The sequence below is a fragment of the Sarcophilus harrisii genome, chromosome 3 (assembly GCF_902635505.1).
Source record: "Sarcophilus harrisii chromosome 3, mSarHar1.11, whole genome shotgun sequence".
Classification (NCBI taxonomy): domain Eukaryota; kingdom Metazoa; phylum Chordata; class Mammalia; order Dasyuromorphia; family Dasyuridae; genus Sarcophilus; species Sarcophilus harrisii.
The window spans coordinates 607,828,279-607,856,181 of NC_045428.1; the positions used below are offsets into that span (position 1 = coordinate 607,828,279).

A 27,903-nucleotide genomic window follows, 5' to 3' on the forward strand; every position below is an offset into this window, starting at 1 on the left:
GTATAAAAATGCTAATCTAAAAAATGATCCTGAGAATGTGATATGATTGTAGATTTAGAAAATTAACTAAAATTTTGATCTGGTAGAGGCAAGAGCTGAAATAGAAAAAACAGAATCTTTAGGAAATTTTACATTAGTAGAATTCAAAATCAGGCACAAGACAACAGCTTAATGCTCAGCTTGTGAAACAGTTTCCAAATGCAGCCCACAGGTTGCTGAAAAGGTAGATCTCAGAAAATCCCTTGTCTCATCGTCTGGATCACCCTCCCTGACCCCCAAAGGGCTCTGGGATCAGTGTGACCAGCACATCCTGATTAAGCAACAGATCTGGTCTGAAAACTTCAAACAAATCTAGTCTCTATGATACACAAGGCAAAGGTCAAACATGGCAATCCCATTTTTCCAAAGCTTCTAAATTTGTTTCAAGGAAAAAATGTCCACAATGGTATAAGGAAGAGTGAAGTGTTCCTGTTAGGGTCAGAATGGCTCAGAATGGTCTCCCAAGATTCTGAGGTTGGGCTTCCCACCAACATCCCAGAAATGAGGCAGGTCCAAAGTGGGGACTTTCCAGGCTTTCCAGGGGGAGGAGAAGATGCTGGAACCTAAACTGGGTATTCAGCAAGAAATGCATTCAACACAAACAGCAATTTGGGTGCTCTGATCCGAGGAGCACAGTGAGATTTTAGATTCAGAATCCAAGCCAGCCTAATACCTGTCAGTGGCAGAAAACTAGACCACTTTCTGTAGTGTTCTCTTCTTTTGTATAATATATGATGGTTCTCTGTGAGAAGGTTTCTCATGGATGGTTTTCTGGAGGCAGCCTTAGTTTAGGTTCAGAGTAATGATCACTCCAAATACAGCCAGCTGATAAAATCCAAACGTTTATTTTCTCCTTCCTTGATTCCAAGAGCTCTTGCAGCTTGTCGTTTGCTTCTGCCTCTGCTTTCTTCAGCCTCCAGCCAGCACAAAGGTGGAAGATGGAATGAATCTGACTTTGCCTCTGAGAGTGGGAAGTAGAAAACTGGGGGAAAGATAGCAGCAGGAGTTTTAGATAGGGTGGGGGAGAAGGGAGGAACTCCTAGGGGAGCAAGGGGGAGAGATAGGGTAACAGACACAGGATAAAAAGAAAGGCTGAGAAGGACAACAGTAACAATAAGATGGAGCGAACCTCACAAAGTGTAATTATAAAAAAATGAAATAAATCAATCATATAATTTGATTTTTAAAATTTAGAGAAGAAAAGCAAATCACTAGAATCAAAAATGAAAAGGGTACATAAATCACTATGATGAAATCAAAGCAATCATAAGGAATATTTTGCCAAATTTTATGCCAATAAATTTAACCATTTAAGTGAAATGGAAAGAATATTTACAAAACTGTAAATTACCTAGATTAGTAGAAGAGGAAATACAATGTCTAAATATAGGTATATTAGAATAAAAGAAATTGAACAAGACATAAATGAGTTCCTAAGAAAAAAGCATCAGGACCAGATAGATTCACAACTTGTCACCCATCCATAAAAAGATGGGACCCTGCAAGTAACTCAAATCTATGCCCATTCTCAGCAGAAAATATTTTCAGAAGATGAGATCACCCCCACTGCTCCCAGAGACTTTGAGCCATATTTGTTTAAAGAGGGGCAACTGGAACTGATTGCTGAATGGACACCAAATTATCCAGCCTCTGGATGGGTCTCCTGTTACAATGTATTTGGGACTTAGAGTGGCACAAATTTTCACATCTCAGATATGGGATTCTATGATGTTTTCAAGACCCTCAGAGATATACTGTACAGCATGTTTAAAAACAACCACAGATATTTCTAACTGCAGATACTGCTTTAAGGAGAATTTGGAGAGCCTAAAGAAGGAGTGCCAGAAAAACAAAGCCAGATGGGATTCCAGGAAGAAGTCTCCCTTGACCTAGGAGAATAATTAGAAAAGATAAGGGCCCTTGAGAAGTCAAGGCAAACATCTCAATCCTTGTACTTGTGAGAAGGGTAGGAGAGAGTTATTAAACTCCTTCTGAAGAGTTCTGAAGAGAACCTTTCCCCCATCTCACCCCATAGCCTACTAGGATCGGGAACTGGAATAGTCATGAGTGTCTCCTCTGAGACAGTGTATTTTAGGTTGGTTATTATCTTGTTTTCAAAGAGGACCAAAATAACATCACTATGTTAGAGTCAAGTTCATATATCCATTTGTAGCTGATCATACCAATATGAGCTCAGAAGGCTCTGCCACTGGTCGGGTACAAATAGATGCCAATAAGATATGGGGTAGCTTCTCTAACTCCGCTTATCTCAGATTTCTTCTGAGCTAATTCACTTCTGCTTTGCTCATAGAGCACAGCACTTTCCCTAAGAAGGGTACACCATGATGGGCGGTCCTGTGCCCGTATCTCCCATGTCATACAATCAATTCTAAAGTTCTTTGGGAAGACTGAGTTAGCACCCTGGATACCTTAGAATCAGCTGGAGTCAGGATAAGCAAAAGTCCTTGGTCTTTATTCTTGGTCTATAAAGGTAGGAGTAAATTGGATGGAAGCAGAATCTCCATGACCTGTCCTCATTGTCTCCCACCCAGAAGTGACTCTGGCTACTCTTATCCATTCCTTAGTCCCTCCTACAATTCTCTGTATACATCAATTATTGAGCTAGCACAGAATAGTGGGAAGGGCCATTTTCCAAGCTTATGCTAATAGAGTATTGCCCAATAGTAATTAGCCCTAAGTACTGGGTTGTCCAAGTACATCTGGTCAGAGTTTCAGCCCTTTACAATTCTTCAGAGAGATCTTGAAGATGTCTTTGTATTACTTTTTCTAACCACCTTGTAACCAGATCACTTGCCCCGTGTGAGTCTTCCTGGCAAGCAAACATTTGGCATTCAAACAGTGTGGTCAACCCGGTAGAGTTCTGCTCTGTGCAATAGAGTTTGAGTGTGTGCTAATTTAGTTCAAGAAAGAATCTTAGTGTTTGGTACTTTATCTTGCCAGGAAATCTTCAAAATCTTTCAAAGAAAATTTATATGGAAACAATTCAGTTTCTCAGCATGGCACTGGTAGACTATCTAAGTTTCCCAGGTATACAACCATGAAGTTAGGACAAGGGCTCTTCTGTTTGGTAGTCAGTCTAATACTTTTCCTCTTCTCCACTTTCCTTTGAAGTCTCACAACCTGTTTCTGGAAATCCATGTGTCAACCTCATTATCATTGTGACTTTCCCGGAAAGTATAATGCCAACATAAGTGAATTCATCCACAGCATTCAGAACTTCTCCACTTGCTGTAACCAAGGTTCCACAGATGGCTGGGGTGGTGCTGGCTGATGGAGGACCTGGGGTTTTTTTATGTTAATTGTTGGGGCAAAATTAGCAGGAGCAGCAGAGAATTGATCAATCCTTTGTTGCATCTTAGCTTCAGAGGCTGCACTGAGGGCACGATCATCTGCAAACAAAAAAATCAGACACCAATACTACCTTTAGTTTTGACTTGTAGCCTTTTCAAGTAGAAAAATTACCATCAGTGTGGTAGCTGACTTTGATGCTATGTTTATCCTCCTTAGAGGGGTTTGAAAACTTCAGTCTGAAAAGCCTAGGAGCAAGTACACAGCCTTGTTTCATTCCATTGGTGACTGGGAAAGCTAAAGAGCATTGTCCATTGTCTAGAATGGCAAGCATGCCATATTGAGGAACAATACTGATGAACTTCTGGGTGCTTAAATTTTCACTTAATTTTCCATGAGCCCTTGTGGCTGAAAATATTAAGTTCCTTAGGTATATATCTCAAGTTGTGTGTCCAGAAGTAATGAGGGACCTCATCTAGCTGTCTCTACGTGAAAAGGATAATGGTCCCACTCAAGTACATTTCCATGGAACTTTGTGCAAAGGGCTATACAAGTGTGCATACCCTTTGATGGAGTAAAACCATTTCTAAGTCTGAATCTCAAAATGACAGAAAAGGAAAAGGATCTAAATGTACAGAACTATCTGCAACAGCTCTTTTTGTAGTGGAAAAGAATTGGAAGTTGAGAGTATGCTCATCAATTGGAATCTTTCTGGACAAATTTTAGCATATGATGGTATTGGAATATTATTGGGCTATAAGATATGATGAGCAGACTGAATCCTAACTTGTGAATCTCTCGGAGTCCATCCTGGTTGAGGCTCCTACTTTATATATGCTCTCTTAAAGGTGTGAAACTTAAAGGTGTGAACTCTAATAAGTACTAAGTTCATTAGTGAACTAGAGAACTGTTAAATACCATGCTAAATTAGATAATTATAGTCTCTATCAATTGTGACTTAGCACCTTGTAAGAATTCTAACACCTCCCACTTTCTTTTGATTTAGAACAGAAGTGGTCATGACCTCCCTGACTTCTCAAAGAGGTGAGAACCCCCAAAAAGGAAGTAATCACACCCTCCCTAACATCTTATGAAAGGAGATGAAAACACTAGAAGAATTGGGAAATCAAATCAGATTAGCAGGTTTCTGAAGGGGCTCACTCTTAACACAGGTATACATAAGCCCATCAATATGGGAGGCATTACACATAATTATATAAATTACATAAGGACATAGCAATATAACACAGGCTAGTAGTGATGTAACAAATAACATGAATCAACATGAGGAATTTTACATGTCCATAATAAGTCCTAGAAATAGTACAAAAGGAATCTATTGTCCATTAGTTCATGTACCAGGAATCCAATAATTCCTGCAGGCTTTGAAGTCCTGCAATAGTCTCATCAACAATTTTTCATCTCAAGGAATCCAATGATTCTTGCTGGTTTTCAAGTCTTGCAACAGTCTCATTATCAGTCATGCTTTTTTAGTGTCAGATGTTTTTTAGATCTTCTCCTTTGTTTTGAGTTTTTCTTTTTCTGTCTCTCTCCAGGTGCTCATTGCCACCTATCTGTTTCCTTCTCCATCTGTAGGAATACAAGCAAACCCTCTTTCCCAGGCAGTTAACCTATCTAGTCCCTTCTGTTTACTTTCTAAATCTCTCTTCATTAGCTGGCAATTGCATTGGAGCTGCTTACACTGGACACTGCACTGTTGGTTTAAAAAGCCTGTATTCTCCCCAGTTGTAATCCTTTGCTGCTATTTGATTGCTTTTTGGCTGATGGATCACATCAGAGTCCTGAATTTCTAAAGACTCTCTGGGTGTGAACTCAGCTGACATCATGCCCCACCTGTCTTATGTATTATATCTTGGGGCTGGACCCTGCCTCTCATTTCCCTGGGTCAGTCTACATTCTGAGACCCAGTGGAAACCTCAGTTGCATTTTGGACACAGAGTTCTGGGTCTTCTCTCACCCTGTCTTCTCACTCTATCTCTATAGCTACATTGGGCTCTCAGATGTCCTATTTTTCCACACTGAAAACATCGACGATTTTCTCTAGAAGTCCTTGCCAAGAGGGACCCTGTCTTCCCCTGTTCATCATAGTCTGAGTATAATAAGCACTGATGTCCACTGTGGCACAGCATCTTATGATTGTCTCTAAAGGAGCATCTTTGTGTAGTCCCCATATAATTTGTCTACAAACCTCATTAGCATTTTCTTTAGCCAGTTGTATGATCATTATTCCTGTAGTTGCATTTTCTCCAGTGGTTCTTGTGACAGCTGTCTGCAGAAGTCCCACAAAATCCACAAAGGGTCCATTGGGACTTTGCTCTATTTTTGTGAAGTCTTCCCCTCGATTTTTCCCTGGGAGGGAACCCCAAGGTTTGGTGGCAGCAGTAGCAATTTATTCATAAGCTGTTATGGGATAATTAATCTGTGTTGAATTCTCTGCATAATGACCTTCACCTGCTAATTGGTCAAAAGTGATTCGTACATTAACTCCTGTTTGCCCATTTCATTGGGCTTGAATCCTATATAATTCATGAAACTCTGAAAGCCACATCAAATTTTGTCCAGGTTCTAAACATGTCCTTGCTATGGATTTCCAATCATTAGGGGTTAGAATTTCATAAGCCAAATTCTCTAGTAACATCTTAACATAAGATGATGTAGCCCCATAAAGAATGCAACCCTTTTTCAAATCCTTAATTTTTTTCCAGATCAAAAGGAGTGTATCTTCTCCTTTGTTGACCTGAAAAATCAAATTCTTCAATAACAGGGTATGCATTTAGCAAATCAGATACATCCTGCCCTTTTTTTTTAACTTTAACTAGTGCCTTTTGTAATCCTGTCATAGGCTGCTTCATAGCATTCCCATGGGCAGTATTGACTGCAGGCAGGCAGTGTTCTGCATGACAGAATTTTTATAACAGACTCAGTTGATTGCTGTTCAGGTTGCTCCAGCAGCAATCATGAGGTTATATTTTGAGTAATTTAGCCGCACTGGGGCTCATGCAGACATTGGAGATCAAATTCATTTTGCTGAAGAGACATATCTCTGCATGGAGGAGGATTCCTGTAGAAAAGGGTGAAAAGGCCAGCTTACCCAAATAGGACAAAAACTGTGGAACTGGATCAATCAACACTATCCTCTTAATAATGTATCAAACTCAGTTATATTTTATGCCTTGGATGTTTTGTTACCCTGGCATGTTTCCTCCTACCCTGTTCTCTAATACATGCTCACGACTCCTTAGATTAGCTTCAAGTATCCTTTCTTTTATCTCAAGGTAGCACAGAAGAACAGGAAGAGGCTGAGGGCCAGCTCCAAGGAGGCAGAGGATACAAACCAGCTCAAGTCTGTAGCTTGTTCCCTGTTCTATGGCTGTGAGAACCCAGGATGGTAGCTCGCCACCCCTGTGTTCTCTCTAGGGAAAAGGATGTCCTAGCTAGGGGTCCTCAGACCATGGCCCATGGGCCAGATGCAGCAGCTGAGGACATTTATCCCCCTCACCCAGAGTTATGAAGTTTATTTAAAGGCCCACAAAACAAAGGTTTTGTTTTTACTATAGTCCGGCCCTCCAACAGTCTGAGGGACAGTGAACTGGCCCCCTATTTAAAAAGTTTGAGGACCCCCATTAGGAGATTCTAAGGAAGGGAGGAAATTGTCTGGATGATTTCATACCTAATAGCCCCATGAGATAAGACCAATGTTCTCCGGAAGAACACGCTATTGCCTCTGTGAAAGATAAATAAATCCTTATCCTCCATGAATACATTTTGTTTGCTCTTATCTTCCACCTGACCTCTGTTTCCTGTCAGCTTGTCCTCCAGCCCTTCCCCCACCAAGGTCTAGCAGCTCACAGGCTGCCTGGCTGCTAGGTCTGGATGGGCAGCAACATGACACAATTCTTAAGATAATCAACTGAATTCATGTTATTTGGCAATTTTCTTTCATGTTTCAAAAGCATTATTCATGCCATTATTTTCATTCTAAGTTTCCTCATTTTGGAATTTAGGGGAAAATATTTTCTTAGAAACACTGGCATTTGAAAAATAATTTCTAGAGGATTATGTAAATGTGCCCTTCGAAAATGAACTCTTCTTTTGATGGACTCTGTAAAATTGATGTGAAAAACTGTAGCTAGAACGTTCGAAAACTTACCTGTTTATCTGGTATATTTTCCTTTAAAATGAATATTACATCTTTTTAACAAATAAATTCTTATTCCCAATGCTTTACTTTTTACATTTGTCAAATACAAGAGTATAATTTATATGAACGCTGTGTGGGACAATGACGACCAACCCAAAATAGTTCACACAGATGTTTCACAAAGTCAGAGCAGAAAGCAGTTGATTCCATTTCTGCAGGAATGGGGCATCACTTTAACTAGCCCAGTCTAGCAAAGGGAGACAAAGACAGGAGACAGAGCAGGATTTTTTACACTGTGGACTGAGCAACTTGACCACACAGTGGACTCCAGCTATCCCAGACTTTCTATCAGGGATCACAATGTATCATAGGAATCCACTCCACTTAAGAACAGTAACTAGATATTACAAAGCTTACTGATGGGGCAAAGTGGTTTGTGCAAGACTAAGCAAGGGTACAAGGGGGAGAGTTTTCCTGGAACTGTAGCCCTAAACTATGGCACTCCTTTGGGCATCAGCTTTCTGAAAAGGTCTCACTTCCCAATGAACACACCTGATACAATTTAGCAAGATAAGGTCAAAATGGAGACCTAAGCCATATTTACAGATACTTTAAAAGAAAATTAGAACATAGAACACGTGACATCACACAGATTAAAAAGCCAAAGAATTTAGGGGGAAAAAAAGAGAATGAAGAGGAAAATTAAATAATAAAAATCATTTAAATTCAAATAAAAAAATCTCAATCATTTTTATTGAGAAAGGAGATTAAAACGATTGGTTTTTTCCATTATAAAGACTCTTCTTTGGACACCAATCTTGGGATTTCAGAGAAAAAAAAAAATCTATTTTCTGATCTTTATACACAATATAAAATTGCAATATCTAATGAGTTTTGTAATATAGTAAAAGATCTTCCCTCATTCATTATATTCACATGTTTCATCTGCAACAAGATTTCTACACAAAGGATGATATCCAGCCTTTCGGCAAATACATTTTGTATAATGTGTCTTTCCAGTGTAAATATTGTGATTAATAATAACCCTTATCTTCTAGGTAAGAGCAAGTCTTCCTTCAGCACATTTGTAAGTCTTCTCTCCACTCAGTATCCTGAGATGCCAAACTCAGAGTTCATATGAACGTGGGCTAAAGACCTTCCCATTCCAAGTCCATAGCAGATTTGTTGCCAAGCAGAAAATCTCTGTTGACTGACAAGCTCTGTCCTCCATTTTTATAGCTTTGTTCATGATTTCAATCTTCTAGGAATTTTCTGGAGGCAATTCAGGGATGAAGTGAGCCTGAATGTTTTTCCACATGGATTATATGAATGAGGTTTTACATCTAGCATAGGATCTCCCATGTCTAGTCAGGTACTAATATCTATTAAAAACTTTACCACAATCCAGACACTCAAAAGTTTTCCCCTAACGTGCACTCTCTGTTAAGCAAGATTTCAGCTTTGCCTGAAGGTTTCCACATTCATGAGGTTTCTGTCTAATGGGGATTTTCTCACGCTTACCAAGACTGTTGTGCCATGTGAAAGACTTTCCATAGTCATTACCTCCATAAGGCTTCTCTCCAGTATGGATTCTCTGATGGGAAGCAAGATGACTGCGCTGTGTGAATGTCTTTCCACAGTCATTACATTCATAAGGCTTCTCTCCAGTGTGAATTCTTTGATGGACAGCAAGACTGGAGCAATCTGTGAAAGCCTTTCCACAGTCATTACATTCATAAGGCTTCTCTCCAGTGTGGATTCTCTGATGTAGAGCAAGACTAGAACATCGTGTGAAAGTCTTTCCACACTGATTACATTCATAAGGTTTTTCTCCAGTGTGGATTCTCTGATGGGAAGTAAGATGGCTGCAGCATGTGAAAGCCTTTCCACAGTCATTACATTCATAAGGCTTCTCTCCAGTGTGGATTCTCTGGTGGGAAATAAGATGGCTGTGCCATGTGAAAGCCTTTCCACATTTCTTACATTCGTAAGGCTTCTCTCCAGTGTGGATTCTCTGATGGGAAGTAAGATTGCTGCGCTGTGTGAAAGTCTTTCCACAGTCATTACATTCATAAGGCTTCTCTCCAGTATGGATTCTCTGATGTTCACGAAGACCATTACTCCATGTGAAAGTCTTTCCACATTTATTACATTTATAAAGCTTCTCTCCAGTGTGGTTTCTTTGATGGACAGCAAGATTGGAGTGAGATGTGAAAGTCTTACCACAGTCATTACATTCATAAGGCTTCTCTCCAGTGTGAATTCTCTGATGTTTTCCAAGACCTGAACTACATCTGAAATTCTTTCCACACTGATTACATTCATAAGGTTTTTCTCCAGTGTGGATTCTCTGATGGACAGCAAGTTTAGAGTTACATCTGAAACTCTTTCCACACTGATTACATTCATAAGGTTTTTCTCCAGTGTGGATTCTCTGATGGACAGCAAGACTGGAACGCTGTGTGAAAGTCTTTCCACATTCATTACATTCATAAGGCTTCTCTCCAGTGTGGATTCGCTGATGTTTAGCAAGACTGGAGCAGTGTGTGAAAGTCTTTCCACATTCATTACATTCATAAGGCTTATCTCCAGTGTGGATTCTCTGATGGACAGCAAGACTGGAGCAATCTGTGAAAGCCTTTCCACATTCGTTACATTCATAAGGCTTCTCTCCAGTGTGGCTTCTCTGATGTACTACAAGGGAAGAGCGCTTTGTGAAAGCATTTCCACATTCATTACATTCATAAGGCTTCTCTCCAGTGTGGATTCTGTGATGGACAGCAAGTTTAGAGTTGCATCTGAAAGTCTTCCCACACTGATTACATTTATAAGGTTTTTCTCCAGTATGGATTCTCTGATGGACAGCAAGACTGGAATGATATGTGAAAGTCTTTCCACATTCATTACATTCATAAGGCTTCAATCCAGTGTGGATTCTCTGATGTACCTCAAGGGAGAAGTGCTTTGTGAAAGCCTTTCCACATTCATTACATTCATAAGGCTTCTCTCCAGTGTGGATTCTCTGATGCACAGCAAGTCTAGAGTTGTATGTGAAACTCTTTCCACACTGATTACATTTATAAGGCTTTTCTCCAGTGTGGATTCTCTGATGTTGAGCCAAGTTGGAATAACATTGGAAATCCTTTCCACATTGATTACATATGTAAGATTGTTTTTCTGTGTGAATTCTCTCATGTTTAGCAGGAGTAGATTGCTCTCTAAAAGCCTTTCCATGTGTCTTACATTCATAAGTTTTCTCTCCAGCATGGATTCTCTGATGCTTTGAAAGGGAAGAGAGTACAAGAAAAGCTTTATTACATTCATGACACTCAGGTGTTTTCTCTTCAGGATGTATATTCGTATCTTTAGAAACACTGGAAGTCTCTCTTAAAGCTTTTTTGTGTGTATTCCATTCAAAGTGTTCCTCTCCAATGCAGTTTCTTTTGTGCTTAGCAAGAACAGCCCTGTATTCACTATATTGAAAAAGGTCTTTCCATGAGATCATTTTCAGATTTGCACTCATCTCCTTCATATCAAACCACGTGTCTGCATCTGAAAGAAATAAACATGCGTATAAATATAGCCTCTAATGCTGGCTGATATTAAAATAATTTACTTTTCATTTCTCCAGGCAAAAAGTTTTCAAACTGAAATGGACATATTCCATCATTTTTAAATGCTATTAGCTCACACCAGTAAAGTGATTCAATTAACACAGAGTTCCACACACAGTACAATGACATTGGATACCCACAACAAAGTTGAGACAAAGGCAAGGTGAAGGTTCTCATAATTTAGAAACCAGGCTATGAGCTCTGGCTGAGTAATCTGATCCAAATCCCTGCAGGAGATTAGAACTGGAATCTGGAAACTGAGGCTTCTCAATCCATTTCTTTCAAATTCAATCTCAGGCACCACCTAGTTCTGCACCTCTGGGAATGTGCTTCTTTGCCTCAATTTTCCTGTAGAGTGAAGGTAATAATTGTACACACTTCCCAGGTTGTTGGGAGCATCAAATGAGATAATACCTTTAAAACTCTTGGCACCCCATGTGCTTGTTAACTACTATCATTGTCACTATGATTTTGATTCTCTCCATCTGAACTCTTCCTTCATGTACTTCCCTTCCCCTCTCTCTTTACATACAAATATGTTGAAAACTATGCATTTCCATTAAAAAAAAACAACACTTTTCTTTTCTTGGATTACCTAAGAATAAATTTCATGAGCTGCTGTTTATTTGCAAAACATCTCTGATTTTTAATGCCAGATTTAAAACTTCTTGACAGCTTTTCTTTGTATACCCAGGGTTCAATGCAATGAACAGAGCAGGTGCTTAATTGATGTATAGTGATTGATTGAAATTACCTAGGGCTGACCTTATGTCCTGACCCCACCTTAATACTTGCATGCTGGTCACTCTGAGGGGCCAAATCTCTGTTTTCTGTCTTGTTTCCTGCTCCCTCTCACTATGAACAAATCCCAGAGTGAAAATAACAAGGGCATAGGACTCCTGGTGCTGTTATGGAATAACCACAAGTCTTTCCCTCCATATCCCTAACCTAAGGGAACCTGTCAGTTATATAATGAGTGACTGGATTTAAATGAGAGAGGGCTGCACAAGGTCACCAGGCTCACTTTCCCCCACAGAGCCATCTACTTCTTGTGGCCAGATACAGATCAGGATTACTATAGATGGCTCTGGATGCAGATGGCCAGGGGAGACCTGGGCCTTCTTAAGGTAAGGTCTCTTAAGTTCAGGTCTCCTGTGACTGAGGCTCTCCCATCCAGTGATTAAGGCTAGGGAGCAATGGAGGCAAAGATTCTTCTTTCTGACCTAGGCTAAACCAAATCTCAATAAATAAAAATAAATGAATGAATGACTGTGGGAAAAAACCTCAGGATTTTTGGCCAAAGCAGAAATGACTGCGATTTACACTCAGTTTAAGTCAATGAGTTCCCAAATAAAAACCACATGGGTTTATAAAGGGACCTATGGGAGGTCAATGAGAATCAGACAGATTTTGATTTAAGGTGTGTTCTTTAAGAAAGGAATTGGGGCAGCTAGGTGGCACAGTGGATAGATTGCCAGCCCTGAAGTCAAGAGGACCCAAGTTCAAATCTGGCCTCAGACACACTTCCTAACTGTGTGTCCCTGGGCAAGGAAAGAATGAAAGCAAGCAAAAAAGCAAGAAAGAAATAAATAAAGCAAGCAAGCAAGAAACAAAAGAAAGCAAGAATGAAATCTATCCAGGGATAGTAAAGCAAGAATGAAATCTATCCAGGGATGATCTGTAGATAGGTGTATATGATATTCTAGATGGACAGAAGGGAAGAAAAGAAAGAAGCAAACAGGCAAGAAAAGAAGAAGACAGAAGAGAGAAACCAAAGGGAGGAAAGGAAGGAAGGAGGCAGGAAAGGAGACATCCAACTGATCGATTCTAGCGTGTGACCAGCTTTCCTCAGAAGTTTTTCGTTGTCCTATCTATCTGTGCTTAACTGTAGCCTACATGGGGTGTTGGCAGAGGATGAAAGGGGAGGAAAGAATAAAGTAAAAGTGCACAGCAGAGAACAAAATAAAAACTACAGGAAACCAAAAAGGGATGGATGGTTCTGAATACAATATCTTTCATTTATAGTTTATGGAAATTTTTATTACATGTTTGAATCCTCCCTTACGTTCTGCTGAACATAAAACATTTCCAAAAATTGTTCTTTTATGTCTTTTTCTATTTCATTTTTAGTTTTAAATAAATATCAAAAAAAGTAAAAATAAATGCTTTTTGGCTTAAGGAAGACATAAGAAAAGTCATATGAGACAGCCTGAGCCCTCTTTCCTTGTAGATTGTTGGACAGCCCCAAATTTCTGACAAAGACTTCCATTAGCATCATTGATTCTTCATTAGAAGGGAACTGAAAGGCCATGAAGTCCAACTCCTTCATTTTATAGATGAAGAGACTGAGGTTCAGAGGTTCACTGAGGTGCTCAGGATCTCACTACCACAAGAAAATGGATTCCAAGCCAGTTTTCCTGCCCTCAGGCCCATCACATGAAGAAACCTCCTGGGATGGCAGCCTGCACCCCAGCTTGCAACTCACTCACCAGGACAGGGGTTCTTCAGGCCTCCTCTCTCCACATGGGAGATGAAATCTTCTCTGGGAACTGGAAGTCCTGAGGAGAAGGAAGATAGTGGATGTAAGCCTTGAAACTTGTCATTTATTCCTCATTGGAACAAGGCCAGAGTGAAAGGCCCATGGGGGGGGGGGGGGGGGAGAGGTTCCAAGGGCAACTCAAAGATTGCTTTCAGGGTGCTTATTGTCACAGAAAGAGGGCAGAGGGGAAAAGAGGCCATGCAAGCAATCTGGAAGCAGAAGATCCTGATTTTGCTGCCTCTTCTCAGCAGGATGGCCTCATCCCACTGCTTCCATTTTCTGGACATTAGAAGCAGCTGGGAGCACAGAGAAGGGAGCACCAGGCCTGCAGTCAGGAAGCCCCAAGTTCAAATTTGGGTTTACACACACCCTGGCTGTTTGCTTCAGTCTTCAGATCTGTAAAATGAGGATAAAGATGGAGCCCAAAACAAAGGGTTTTGGTGGGGATCAAGGATGATAATGTGCATAAAGGAAGCTCTGAGCACAAGGCCTGGATCTCAGCAAATGTATGGAAAGACCTCCTCCCTTCCATTTCTCTCCCAGTATCTATACAGGCCTTTGGGGGATGTATGAAGGAGTGACAAGGGCCCACTTGCTGTGCTGGGGATTTATGGGTAACACTAAGGGCAATGAGGTAAAAATTTGTTTTGTTTTTTTTATCAAAAAGAACATTGCGTAGACAAAATGGTTCCCCCCAAGAAGAAGGGGGTTCCTTCTTTTATTCCATGTTCAGTGAAAAGGGGCAGGACTAGTTTTCAGGAGTTTTGCAGACAAAACTGCTGGGTTCCCATCTTACAATGCAAAGACCACTCATACAACAACCAGCCAGCAGGAGGACCCTATCTCTTGGGGACAGGAGGCAGCCCTTGGGCCTTTCTGAGAACTGGTAAAAGCCTGAAACTCTGCATCCTAGGGAGGGGATGGTGACACTCCTGTTGTTGGCAGTTCCAGAGTTCCAAGGGAAGCGCTCCTTACCCAGGGAGAGCAAGTTCTCGGCATTCTCCAGCATGACCTCCTTGTGCAGGTCTTTCTGATCCGGGTCCAACAGACTCCACTCCTCTGGGCTGAAGTGCACAGCCACATCCTTGAAGGTCACCAGCTCCTAAAACACCAACACCCAGAGGACTTAAGAGTTGAAGCACGTTTCATAACTGACCTAATCCAATGCTCCTCAATGTACAGAAGGGACCTGAAGCATGAAGGAGGGATCTGCCCAAAGGTGACAGCCCTTACAGGAGTCAGAGCCAGCACTGAAACCAAAGTCCCCCAAAGACCAATGGAATATAGAGAAACACATCTTATATTTTCAGGTGGAATAATAAGGCAGGAGGTTGTGTCTTACAGGTGTTTCCTTGAGAAGGCCAGGGATGTGTCCTCTTGCTAGATCTTTTCTGAGGAGGCAGCACTAACTGTATGTGTCTCCCGTCTGCAGATTCCCATACACAGTGCTGAGTGGGCTACACATGGGGTATTCAAGGTGAGAGTAAATATAAATGGCCAGCTTTGAGTCCATAGGAAGAAGGATGGGGAGAGAAGTAGAGAGAAGCAGAGATGCAGAGAGATTCAGACACACAGAAGCAGAGATGCAGAGACATACATCCACCTGCTCTTGCTTCCTGCTAAGCTTTGCTGAGATTGCAATAAAGAAACATGGGTTGGTCTCCATGTCTGTCCGGGGAAGATGGATATGTATGGCCCTGATAAGTCAGTAGCCTTGGTGGGAGGTAATAGGAGATAAAGAAAATAAAATGGAAGAAAAGAAAACCCACCAGGAAGCAAAGAAACTTTGGACAAGGCCTGATCCATTTGTAACATTCATTATGTAGGTTTATTTGATTAAATCTGCTGTTATGTTCTGCTGGTTCCCGGAAAATTTTTTTCTTCTCTTATTTTGTATTTAAGATTAAAACAAATTATAATAAGGGCCGTTAGATGGGACAGTGGATAGAGCACTAGCTCTGAAGTCAGGAGAACCTAAGTTCTAATCCTACCTCAGACACTTAAGACTTCCTAGCTTTGTGACCCTGGGCAAAGTCATTTAACCCAATTGCCTCAAGAAAAAAAAAATTCTAATATTAACTCCAAAAAATGGTCAAGAGAAGGAATTCATAGAGATTTGGGAAGCTCTGTGTGGCCTGAGGTAACAGGAGCTGAGCAGCAGCAGGAGGATAGTTTCTGCTCTGCTGCCAGACAGGGAAAGGACAAGAGCAGAGGAAGCTTCCAGGGTTCTGCTCCAGGGAACTCAGGGTCAAGGGTTTGAGCAAAGTCAGTGGCTATAGGAGGAGCTTGGCCACAGGACAGAGACTGGCTGGAAGGTGTGTGTATATGTGTGAGTGTGTGTCCAGGAGTTTGTCAAGTGAGTAGATGGTGCTGGACCAAAGCAAAGGCATGATACCTACAGGACAGACACTAATAAGTGACGTGGTCACCCTTGACCTATTCAGGGAAAATTTAAACAAACATGTCGGGGCAGCAACTGGGGGAAGGGACTTAGTGCTAAAGATGCCAAAGGGACAGTGATCAGTCCAAAACATAGCAGAGAGGAGGGCAGTGTTGTTATTACTGCATTCACTTTCCTGCCCATTTTTGTAAAGGATCCATAGGAAAGAGAGATGGCCGGCCTCACCAACCATCCTCCAGATCTGAGGAAATGGCCTCTTGGGCCAATATTGCTCACATCTGTGAGCAGAATACACTCACCTCGGGTGGAGGTCTGCAGCTCTCAGGGGCCATTCCCTCTGACTCCAGACTCCCTGCTTGGGCCAGGCCTTGGTCCTCTTCAGGCTGTTGGGAGGGAATGATTATAACTGCACAGATGTTGTTTCCTTCTTTCCCTGGACAGGGGGCAAGCCTACAGGAAATTACAGAGGGTGAGGTTCCAGGGGAGTTACTAAGCCCCTAGCCCTGGCATAGAGCACAGACCCCAATTAACAGGAAAGCAACACCTATTGAGTGATTAAAGTTGGGGAAGAAATGAAGCCAAGCATGACCTCTTTTAACCACTTTAAAACAACAAATCTGGAAGGGAAAAGTCCCCAGGGCTATTGGTCATAGAGGCAGTCAGGAGTTTATATAGAAGGGACAGGGAATAAGATGACTGGGGTGGGATGGTATAAAATTGAAGATTGGCTGACCTTCTCTTACTCCTACTCTTCTGACTCCCTTCCTCCAAACCCAAGAGACAGGAGGGGTTTGAGGTCCCAGATGGGATGAGAGTGTGTAGAACCTCAATGTCCCCTGAGTCAGAAATTTCCCTGCCAGTAATACTTGGTGCTCCCAGCATCCCTTCTCCCCAAGAGACATATTATATAGAAAAAAAAAGTGGCTGAGGGATAAAATAAGGAGGTAAGCGCTCTGAGATGGAGCCCCCAAGGAAAGAACAAGGAAGGCAAAGGCTGGGAGACAATCTAGGCTGGGATTCAGCTTCCAGGACCTAGGTTGAGGTAAGGGGCAGGAAACTGGGAAGCCTGGGTAAAAAAGAAGAAATTCAAGTGTCCAGAAGTGATTTAGGTGAGTAGTTGAATCAGGAAAAATAGGATGGCCGAGTCCTGAAATCTAAGCAGAAGATGGGGGAAGGTTCCCAAGACTCTTGGGTAGATTTTAGACTTAGAATCCTGAAAGGGAATATGGAAACAGTGAGCCACATCCCTGGGAAGGAGCCCAAGATGTGCAGGTCCAGAGAAGCTGGCCCAGGAAAGAGCTTCAGTTCCTGCAACCAAGGAGGGTTCCTGGGGCCAGAAAGGCAGAGCCTGTGGAACCTCATAAGAAAGCATGTCCGAAGGCTCACAATCAATTCACCAAATAGGAGCTGGAGGCCAAGGTAGGACACCCAGGTTCATAAGGGGAGGCTGACAGTGGGACTCCTGGGTTACTATGGGGGAATCCTGCCTTGGGCAAATATGACCCCATGGTAAGCATGAGGAAGAGGCAACACTGGATATGTGTGAAGTGTTTGGGAACCTTAAAAAGAGGTAGGGGCCAAGAATTCATTAAGCACCAGAACTGGAAGGAAATTGTTCTGACAGAAGGGGAGGCCACTGACCATCAGAGCAGATAAGAAGTGTGAATGCTTATGCAAGGGCAGCCGGCAGAAGCCAGGACTTGTGAGGAGCACTGGCTCACACCTACCTGGGTCTTGCCCCAGCAGGGAAGGTTTGCAGTAAGTAGAAAATGGCAGATCCAAGAGAATGCCCTGAGATCTCATTTCCAAACCTTCCTGTGTCCCATTAATCTATTCCAGGAAAGCCTCTGAGGCTCAAGAGGCCCAAGAAGCCCAGTCCCTGAAACCTGGAGGGTGGGACCTCACTCCCAAAATCATTCAGGGTGATGACCTCTGAGTGCTGCCTGCCTCCCCTCCCCCAGCCCTGCCCATCATCACATGGCCGATGGCCATTGGAAAGGCTCTTCTCCAGCTCTAGACTCCTCCCAGGCTTCCAAACTCCATCCTACCATTCTTATTTCAACTGGTCACTTACCCACCAGGCTGCTCATCCCACAAGCTCCTCCTCCCCCAGGCTTCCATCACCTGAAGTTTTCTTGGAGGAAGGATTCAGGACTTTTATCTTGCCACAGGACTTGGCTGAGCACTGCCTCCCTTACATCCCATTCAAACACAAATAAAGACATCTCCCCTTTACCTGTGGTTCTCTTAAGAGGAGCTGGGGGTTAAGGCAGCATTACCCAGAGCTCAGAAATCAAACTTCACTGTAACAATGATCATCATTATAAGCTGCTAAAAATAAAACAAAACCAAATGAAAATTCAGGATGAATAAGCAAAGGAAAAAGAACCTCACAATAGCTACTTTGCTATAAAAGAAGATCACGGTTAATATCCAGAAAATAGTTTGGTTAAAAAACAAGCCATTCCTGTCCCAGAGGGTAACATCAAAGGTACCCAACAAGCCCAGAAGGAGTTCCTGCAAGAACATAAAAAGGAATTCAAAAATTAAATAAGAGATCAAGGAAATATTCAGAAAGGAATTGAAAGCAATCCAAGAAATTATGAAAAGAAAGTTAATCAATTTGAAAGAGGTAACAAAAAGGTGCTTGAAAAATAGGAGAAGAGGAATCGAGTGACATTATGGGACACCAAAAAATAATTAAACTAGAAAACACAGAAGAGAATCTGAAACATCTCATTAGAAAAGCTGGAGAACAGATCAAGGTGAGGCAATATAAGAATTGTTGGACTACTTAAGTTATTATTTAAAGAATAATTTGGATATAATATTTCAAGAAATTATGAAAGAAAATTGCCCTGAAGTTGTAGAACAAGCAGGCAAAGGGGGGAAGAAAAAAATCTACTGTTCACCATCTGAAGAGATCACCCAAGGAAACCTTAGAAGAATATCCTAGCAAAATTTTCCAATTCCCAGATTAAGGAGAAAATGCTGCAATCTGAACAGAAAATAAGACAGACTTCAATACTGCAGAAAGAATCAGGATTTCACAAAATGCAGCAGCTTCAACTCTAAAAGATCATAGGTTTGGTTACATTAAATTTCAAAGAACAAAAGACCTGAAGTTGCATCCAGAATAATTTACCCAGAAATCTGGAATATAATATGGCATGCGGGGGGAAAAAAGACATATGAGAAAGTGAAATGAATCTGTAACAAAAAGCCCGGGAGTCAATGGAAAATTTAATATAAAAGATCCAGAAAAAAAGAAAACATTACAGACCAATTCTAAGGCCCTCATTAAGGCCAATTATTTACTTATATATGAGAAAATGTCATCAGTATAAAGTGTAGATAGTTTCAAAGGTTGGGACTAAAATGTGTATGATGGGGCAGGAAAGTGTAAAAGGAAACAATTACAAAAATTAGGGAAGAGGAAGAACTAATGCTAATAGAAGAAGAAGAATAGAACTAATAATTAATAATAAAGGGGAGAAGGGGGGGGGGGTGGAGAGCTGGTAAGATTGTAACCTTCCTCTCAGAATTCAGGAGGAAACAATGTATGCATCGGGAAGGAAGTCGAAGCTTTGTGAATATGTAATGTAATAAACCTGGGGATGGAAGATGGCTCTGGATATGTGGAAGGGGGGCACACTAGGGGAAGCTGGGGAAGTGAGATGTACCTAGGGAGGCAGGGAGGGGGGCAAGATTAGGCGAAGTTTCAGGGCCACAAAGAGGCGGCAGGGAAGCGGGAAAAGGCCCAGGTTAAGATCTGGGAGAAAAAATTCTAACATAGCTCAGGGTAAAAAGATCAGGGACACTGCAGGGGCAGAAGGCTTCGGGGGACACGGACCCGGGAAAGCAGCAGCATGACTGTGCTCTCAGGTCTTCCTAGGAGCTGGGGAGGTTGCCTGGGACCCTCTGGTAGAACTAAGCTTGGCGACCCTAAAGGGAGCCTGGACACAGGGAGCCATGGCCTGGGGTCTGACCCGGCAGCAGCCCAAGAGCCTGGGAGTTAGGAGGGAGAGAGACGGAGCCAGGCAGGAGTTTTTAATCCCCACGTCCAGAGTGGGTCTTCAGAGCAGATAGAAATCTTGATCTACGGGGGGGCCTAAGTCGGAAGGCAGAAGCACCACGTTTCTAACCGGGATCCAGGAACAAGGCAGGACTCCTGGGTCCTTATGGGCAAAGTCTGAAATTGGGAAAATGTGAATCGGTGATAAATCCGGGGACTGTAACTTCCGACGTTTGGGAAGTACTGGGGTGGGAAAAGAAGGGATGGGGAAGGGGGGGCGGGGAAGGGAGGGCTTGTCCAATAGCCGAGTCTGGTTGAGCAGCACGTTCCTTTGGGTGCAAGGTCAGATGATCCCCCAAAGCAAAGACAAAGGCAAAGGAAGCAAAAGCTCAGAGGTGGGCAGGAGGGTGGGGAGTTGCCCAGGAGGTGGGACGGACCTACCTGGGACCCACCTGGAGCCCCTTGCAGGAGGCGAGAGATCTCAAGGTCAGAAGGCCCCAGTTTCCCAGCTCTTCTGAGGGAATTTCTCCCTGGGCTGGAAATTTCCCCTTCAGCCCAGCCCTGAGACTTCCCAAAACAAGGCCTTTTTTGGCCCAAGGCAGGATCTAGGGCCTGGCTTCTTCCCGAAACCCGCCCCCCATCCGGATACCACCACTGGAGGCCAACGTCCCCGGGACTCCCTCCCAGGCTTCCAAACTCCTCCCCAACGGCTCTGTTCACTTGGGGTCAACACCCCAGTCCCTTTCCCTCGCATCTCCCTCCTCCTCAAGGCTTGCCTCCTTTCCCCTTCTCCCCAGGTTTTTGGGCCTCACGCCTTCTCCTGGAACTGAAGGGGGCCAGGATAAATCCTGGGCAGCCAGCAATTAGGGAAATTATGGGCCCCGAGGTCCGACTAGAACCCAGAGGAACCCGGGATTTCTGGCCCCCCAAGTGTTAATGCAGATTGGATTGGTTTTTCCTGATCTAAATTAGAATGAGGGGTCCTTAAAAAAGACTTTTTCCCATTTAAACAAAGGAATGTTTGGCCTCTACTGGAGAGATCACTAAAATTTGACTTGGGTCTATGATTGGGGGCTGTAAGAAAAACATTAAGTATAACCGGATCAGAATGACTCCAAATTTCTACTCTGAAGGCAAAAGGTCCCACAGGGTCAAATTCAGAAGGATCAAGTGATTTTTTAAAGAAGAGAATTCAAAATACATGATGTCGTTTCACTGGCAGGTTTCTTCATTTTTTAAAATGAAAACCTTATATTGTTATGTTTCTATTTATTGGCATTTGGGAAACCACAGTATAAAAATTAATCCTAAAAATGTCCTGAGGTGTGATTAATTCCAGATTTGAAATTAAGTAAAATTTTGAAATCTGGTAAAGGCAAAACTGAAATAAGAAAAAAAAGGCCTTTAAAATTTCGTTAATGGCCAAAACCAGGCCGGAATAACAAAGGTTTAATGCTCGGCTTGTGGAAGGCAATTTCCAAAGTACAGCCCCACAGGTTTGAAAAGGTGAATCTCAGAAAATCCCTTGTCTCCATTGTCTGGATCACCCTCCGCCCCCAAAGGGCTCTGGGATCAGTGTAATTCAGTTTGGCCAATTCAAAAATCTAGGGTTTTGAACAAAGGCAAAGGTCCCATTGGCCCCCGGCTTCTAAAATTTGTTTCAAGGAAAAAATGTCCCCAAAGGGTTATCAAGGAACACTAAAGGGTTTCCTGTTAAGGGTCCAAGTGGCTCCAGAATGGTCTCCCAAAGATTCGAGGTTGGGCTTCCCATCAACATCCCAGGAAATAAGGGCAGGTCCAAAGTGAGGTTTCCCGGCTTTTCAGGGGAGGAGAAGATGCTGGAACCTAAACTGGGTATTCAAAGAAATCATTCAACACAAGCAAATTTGGGTGTTCCGTCCTAGGAGCAGGGGGGTTTCAAATTCAGCATCCAAACCAGCCTAATGCCTGTCAGTGGCAGGAAGCTGAAACACTTTCATACAAAAAAGGACCCTGAAGTTTTCTCAGTCTGGACCAATATAGTTTTCAGCTGGCAAGGATTAAAATCCATCAGTATTCTTCTGAAACCCCCTTGGGAAATTAAAAAAATTATAAACAAAGTCGATTTTTTAGGATCCACTTATGGGAAGAAGAATAAATGAGACCATCTACAGGGCAATGAAAGGCGGGGGCCTAGAAAGGTCCTGGGAAATCCTGGTTTCAAATTACAACCCAAGAAGGGAACAAGAATATCCTGGACTTTCACTCAGATATAGGGAAGTGAAGTCAGGGAAAAACCGGAAAATAGAAGTGGACAATAAATTAATGCCATAAAATAACAAAATAACATCCAAAATGTTAGAAAGTTCACGCATCCATTTCGGCTTCCTTAACAATATGAGCTCAAGGAAAACTCCACCGGTAAGTCAAAGAGGTACCAATAAGATATGGGGGTAACTTCTCTAACTCTGCTTACCTCAGATTTCTTCGGCTAATTTACTTCTGCTTTTCCATAGGCACAGCACTTTCCCTAAGAAGGGTACCTGGGGGGGGTCCTGTGAGTGTCTCCCATGTCATACAATCAATTCTAAAGTTCTTCAGAAACCTTGAGGATGTCTTTGGTTTGCTTTTTCTGGCCACCCGGGAATGACTTTCCCTGTGTAATCTTTCTGGCAAGCAAACATTTGGCATTCAAACAATGTGGTCAGCTTATTGGACTTCTGCTCTCTGCAATAGAGTTTGAGTATGGAAATTTTTCAAGAAAGGATATTGGTGTTTATCCCTTTATCCCAGGAATCTTCAAAAATCTTTCAAAGAAAATTTATAGAAAACAATTCAGTTTTCCCAACAGGCACTGGTGGACTGTCCAAGGTTTCCCAAGGCTAACCTGGGAAATTAAGGACCAAGGGCTCCAGTTGGCCTTTCCTGTTTGCTAGTCAATTAATATTTCTCCTCTTCACCTTTCACAGTTATTCCCCAACCAATCCATGTGTCCAACCCAATCCTTGACCTTCCTGGAAGGTATAATGCCAACATAAGGTGGGCTCATCCACAGCATTCAGAACTTCTCCCACTTGCTGTAACTAAGGGTTCCCCATATGGGCTGGTGGTGGGTTGCTGGCTGATGGAAGACTTGGGTTTTCTTGGTGAATTTTGGGCCCAAATAAGGGAGGAGCAGCAGAGGAATGGGTCCATCCTTTGTTGCATCTTCCAACTAGGGGCTGCACTGAGGCACAATCATCTGCAAAAGAAAAATCAGGCACCAAACTTCCTTTAGTTTTGACTTGGCCTTTTTAATAGAAGGAATTTACTATCAATGTGATAGCTGACTTTGATACTATGTTTGTCCTCCTTCTGGGGTTTTGAAAATACAGGCCTGGGGCGAAAACACACAGCTTTTGTCCTCCCTGGTTGACGGAAGCTAAACATTTGTCCATTGACCAGGGTAAAGCCATCTGAGGAACAATACTAATGAACTTCTTTCTGGGCCACATTTAAATGGTTCAGAGGCCCTTGGCGGAAAATATTGGTTCCTTGGGTATACATCTCGTCTTATTGAAGAAATGAGGAACCACAGAGCCCTATAGACTAATCAGCCAGAGGGGTGATAAGCGTGAACAAGAACACCACAAGAGACTCCTCCATTTTGAAACAATTCCAAATAAATCATTATTTCTTTAACCTATTTATAAACTGTTCATTTTCCAATTCTGTTTTCCTCTTCCATTATGACTTGCTTTCTTGGGCAACACTAATGAAAAAAAACACATGTTCCAATGCCCTTCACTTTCTTTTCCTCATAATTTTTGGTAACCTTTCTCAAGTTCCTTCCCGGGGCCATTTGTCCCAAAGTGAATCATTAAAATGGTAAGTTTAAAATTTGGGGGGGGGGGGGAAAAAAAAAAAAAAATTTTTTTTTTGGAAAAAAGTTTGGTTCCAAAAATTTTTTTTTTTTTTTTTTTTTTTTTTTTTAGGGAAAAATTTTTGGGGAAAAAAAGGGGTTCCCGGGGGGGGAAAAAAAAAAAACCCCCCCCCCCCAAAACCAAACTTTTATTTTTTTTTGGGAAAGGGCCTTTAAAATTTTTTTTTAAAAATTTAAAAAAAGGGGGCCCAAGGGGAAACCCCTTTTTTTAAAAAAGTTTTGGGGGGTTTTGGGGCCCCCTTTTTCCCCCCTTTCCTTCCAAAAAAATGGGGAAAAAAACCCAAACCTTTAAAGGGGGGGGGTTTTTTAAAGGGAAACCCCCGGTTAAACCAAAAACCCGAAAAAAAAAAAAGGAAAGGAAAAGGGCCTTTTTGGGAAAAAATTTTTTGGGTTGGGGAAAAGGGAAATTGGAAAATTCCTTTAAAAAGGGGAAAAAATTGGTTTTATTTTTTTAAATTTTGGGTTTAAAAAAACAAAACCGAAAAGGAAAAAAAAAAATTTGGGAAAAAAAAAAAAAACAATTTTTTCCAATAAAAATGGGGAAAAAAAAAAGGAAAAGGGAAAACCCAAAAAAAATTAAGGGGAAAATCAAAAAAAAATTTTTTTTTTTTTTTTTTTTCCCCCTTTTTCCCCCCTTCCTTCCCCCCCCCTTCCTTTTCCTTCCTTCCTTCCCCTTTTCCCTTCCTTCCTTCCTTCCTTCCTTCCTTCCTTCCTTCCTTTTTTAAACCCCTTCCTTTAAAAATTTAAAATTTTTTAAAAAATTCAAAATTTTTAAAAATTAATTGCCCCAAAAAATGGGGGGGAAAAAAAAAAGATAAAGGGGAAAAAAGGGGAAAAAAAAAAATTTTTTTTAAATTTTAAAAAAATTTTTAATTTTTTAAGAAAAAATTTTAAATTTTTTTTAAAATTTGGTTTTCCCTTGGTTTTTCCCGGGCCTTTTTAAAAAAAAAATTTTTTTTTTTTTTGGGGGGAAACAAAAAAAAAAAAAAAAAAGGGGAAAACTTGAAATTAAAATTAAAAATTAAAATTTTTGGGGGCAAAAAAAAAAATTTTAAATTTAAAAAAAAAATTTGCCCTTTTAAAAAAAAAAATTAAAAAAAAGAAAAAAAAAAAAATTAAAATTAATTTAAAACCTTTATTAAAAAAAACCAAAGGGGAATTTAAAAAAAAAAACCTTAAAAAAAAAAAATTTTTAAAAAAATTTTTTTTAAAAAAATTCCCTTCCCAAAATTTAAATTAAAAAAAACCCCTTTTTAAAAAATTTCCCCAAAAACCCATTTTTTTAAAAATTTTTTTTTTTTTTTAAAAACCCCGGTTTGGGTTTTTTCCTTTAAATTTTTTTTTTCCCCCCTTTTTCCCTTTTTTCCCCAAAAATTTTTTTTTTTTTAAGGTTTTTTAAAACCCTTTTTTTAAATTTTTTGGGGCCTTTTTTTTTTTTTTTTTTTTGGAAATTTTTTAATTTTACCTTCTTTTTTTTTTTTTAATTTTTTTTTTTTTTAGTTTCTTGTTTTTTTTTAAAACTTTTAAATTTTTTTTTTTATTTTAATTTTTTTTTTTTTTTTTTTTTAAATTTTTTTTTTTTTTTTTTTGGTTTTTTTTAAATTTTTTAAATTTCCTTGTTTTTCTTTTTTTTTTTTTAAATTTTTTTAAAATTTTTTTTTTTTTTCTTTTAAACCCAAATTTTTATTTTTTAAAAATTTTTTTTTTAATTTTTTTTTTTTTTCCAAATTTTTAAAAATTTTTTAAGGGTTTTTTTTTTTTTCTTTTTCCCCTTTTTCTTTTTTTTAAAAAATTATTTAAAATTTAAAATTTTTTTGGTTTTTTTTTTTTCCTTTTTTTTTTTTTTTTTTTTTCCCTTTTTTTTTTTCCCAAAATTTTGGGTTTAAAAATTTTTCCCTTTTTTTTTTAAAATTAAAATTTCCTTTAAAAAAGAATTTTCCCTTTTGGATTTTTAAATTTGGAAAAGGCCCAAATTTTCCTTTTTTTCCCTTTTTTTTAAAAAAAAAAAAAACCCAAAAAATTTTTTTTTTTCTTTTTTTTTTTTAAAAAACCCGGGTTTTTTTTAAAAAAAAACCCTTCCTTTACCAATTTTAAATTTTTAAAACCCCAAAAATTTTTTTAAAACCCAAAAAAAAAATTTGGTTTAAAACCCCCTTTTTTTTTTTAAAAAAAAACCCCAGAAAAAAACCCCCGGGGAAAAAAAAGTTTTCCCTTTTTGGGAATATTTTTTTGGATTCCCCAAACCCCTTTTAAAAAATTTTCCCCCAAAAAAATTTTTTTAAACCCTTTTTAAAAATTTTAAAATTTTTCCCCTTTTGGGCCCCCGGCCCCAAAACCAAATTTTTTTCCAGTTTTCCTTTTTTTTAAAAAAAACCCTTCCCTCTTTTCCCCCCCCTTTTCTGCCTTGGTCCCATTTTTTGGGACCCTTTTTAAATTTTTAAAAACCCCTTTTTTTTTTTGCCCTTTTTAAATTTCCTTTTAAAACCCCCGGGGGCCCCCTCCCCTTTGGCCCCCTTTTTAAAAAACCCCCTTTTTTCCAATTTGGGTTTTAAACCCCCCAAAGGGGTTTCCCAAACCCCCCTTTTGGGCCAAATAAATTTTTTTTAAAACTTTTTCCTTTTTTTTTTTTTTCCCCTTAAATTTCCTGCGGGGGGTTTTTTTTTTTTTTTTATTTTCAAATTTTCCCAAAATTTGAAAAAACCCTTGGGCAAATTTTCCCAAACCTTTAATTTTTTAAAATTTTTAAAACCCAAAAAATTTTTTAAAAGGGGCCGGGGCCCCCTTGGGAAAACTTTAATTTTTAAGAAATTTCCCCAAAAAGGTTCCGGGGGTTTTAAAGGCCCCCTTTTTTTAAAAATTTTTTCCCCTTTTTAAAATTCCTCCCAAAATTTTAAAAATTCCTTTTTTTTTAAAAAGGGGGGGCCCCCAAAAAAAAGGGGGCCAAATTTTTAAACCCTTTTTAATTCCGGGGGAAAAAAGGGGGGAAAACCCCCCCGGGGCCGGGAAAACCGGGAATTCCGGGGGTTTAAAGGGTGAATTTTAAAAAAGGGGAAAACCCCTTTTTTAAAAAAATTTCCTTTAAAAAAAAAACCAAAGGGATTTTTTAATTTCCCATAAAAAACCCCATTTTTTTCCCCGGCCCCCCCTTTTAAAAAAATTAAACCCCCAAAGAAGGTTTTGGTTTTTCCCTTTGGGGCCGGTTTTTAAAATTCCCAAAAAGGAACCAAAATTTTTTCCCCTTGTTTAAAAATTTTAAACATTTTTTTTAATTTTTCCTTTTTAAATTTTTTTTTTTTTAAAAAATTTTTTGGAAAATTTAATTTTAATTTTTTTTTTTTAAAAAAAAAATTTTAAAATTTTGGTTTTTTTTTAAAGGAAAAATTTAAATTTTTTGGGGGAAATTCCTTTTTTTTTTAAATTTTTTAAAAAAATTTTAGAATTTTTCCCCTTTTTTTAAAATTTAAAAAAATTTTTTTAAAAAAATTTTTTCCCCCTTTAATTTTAAAAAATTTTTAAATTTAAAAAATTTGGGGCCCCAAAAAATTTCACCCAAATTTTCCGGCCCGGGAAAAAAGGTTTTTCCCCAAGGTTTAAAAAAACCCCCCCTTTAAAAGGGCCCCAAAACCCGGAAAATTTTTTTTAAAAACCCCCCCCCCTTTAAAAAACTTTTTAAAGGGCCCTTTTTAAAGGGTTTTCCAAAAAAAAAAAAAAGTTTTGGGCGGGGAAAAAAAGGTTTAAAGGGAAAAGGTTTTTCCCCTTTAAATTTTTTTTAAAAAAAGGGGAAAAATGAATTAAAAATTTAAAAAAAAAAAACCCAACCCCAAAAAAAAAAAAAAAAAAGGAAAAAGGGAAAAAAAAAAACCAAAATTTAAAGGAAAAAAAAAAAAATAAAAAAAAAAAAAAAAAAATTTTTTTAAAATTTT

At 39.9% G+C, this 27,903-nt stretch overlaps 1 protein-coding gene across 4 annotated transcripts in view; it reads right to left on the reverse strand.

Annotated features, from left to right (window-relative positions):
• Positions 1-8,241: 8,241 nt before the first annotated feature.
• Positions 8,242-27,903, reverse strand: part of LOC100926752 (zinc finger protein 420) — a 79,274-nt gene continuing 59,612 nt past the window's right edge. Inside the window, exons 2-5 of one of the 4 annotated variants that reach the window (XM_031963534.1) lie at positions 16,364-16,447; positions 14,639-14,765; positions 13,614-13,682; positions 8,242-11,062 (exon numbers count right to left, since the gene is read on the reverse strand). In XM_031963534.1, the coding sequence (XP_031819394.1) occupies positions 8,937-11,062; positions 13,614-13,682; positions 14,639-14,765; positions 16,364-16,396 (2,355 nt within the window). In that variant the 5' untranslated portion in view covers positions 16,397-16,447 and the 3' untranslated portion in view covers positions 8,242-8,936. Of the gene's footprint in view, positions 11,063-13,613; positions 13,683-14,638; positions 14,766-16,363; positions 18,391-27,903 lie in introns of those variants that run through there. The other 3 variants (XM_012547272.3, XM_031963535.1, XM_031963536.1) reach the window with 3 other exon arrangements.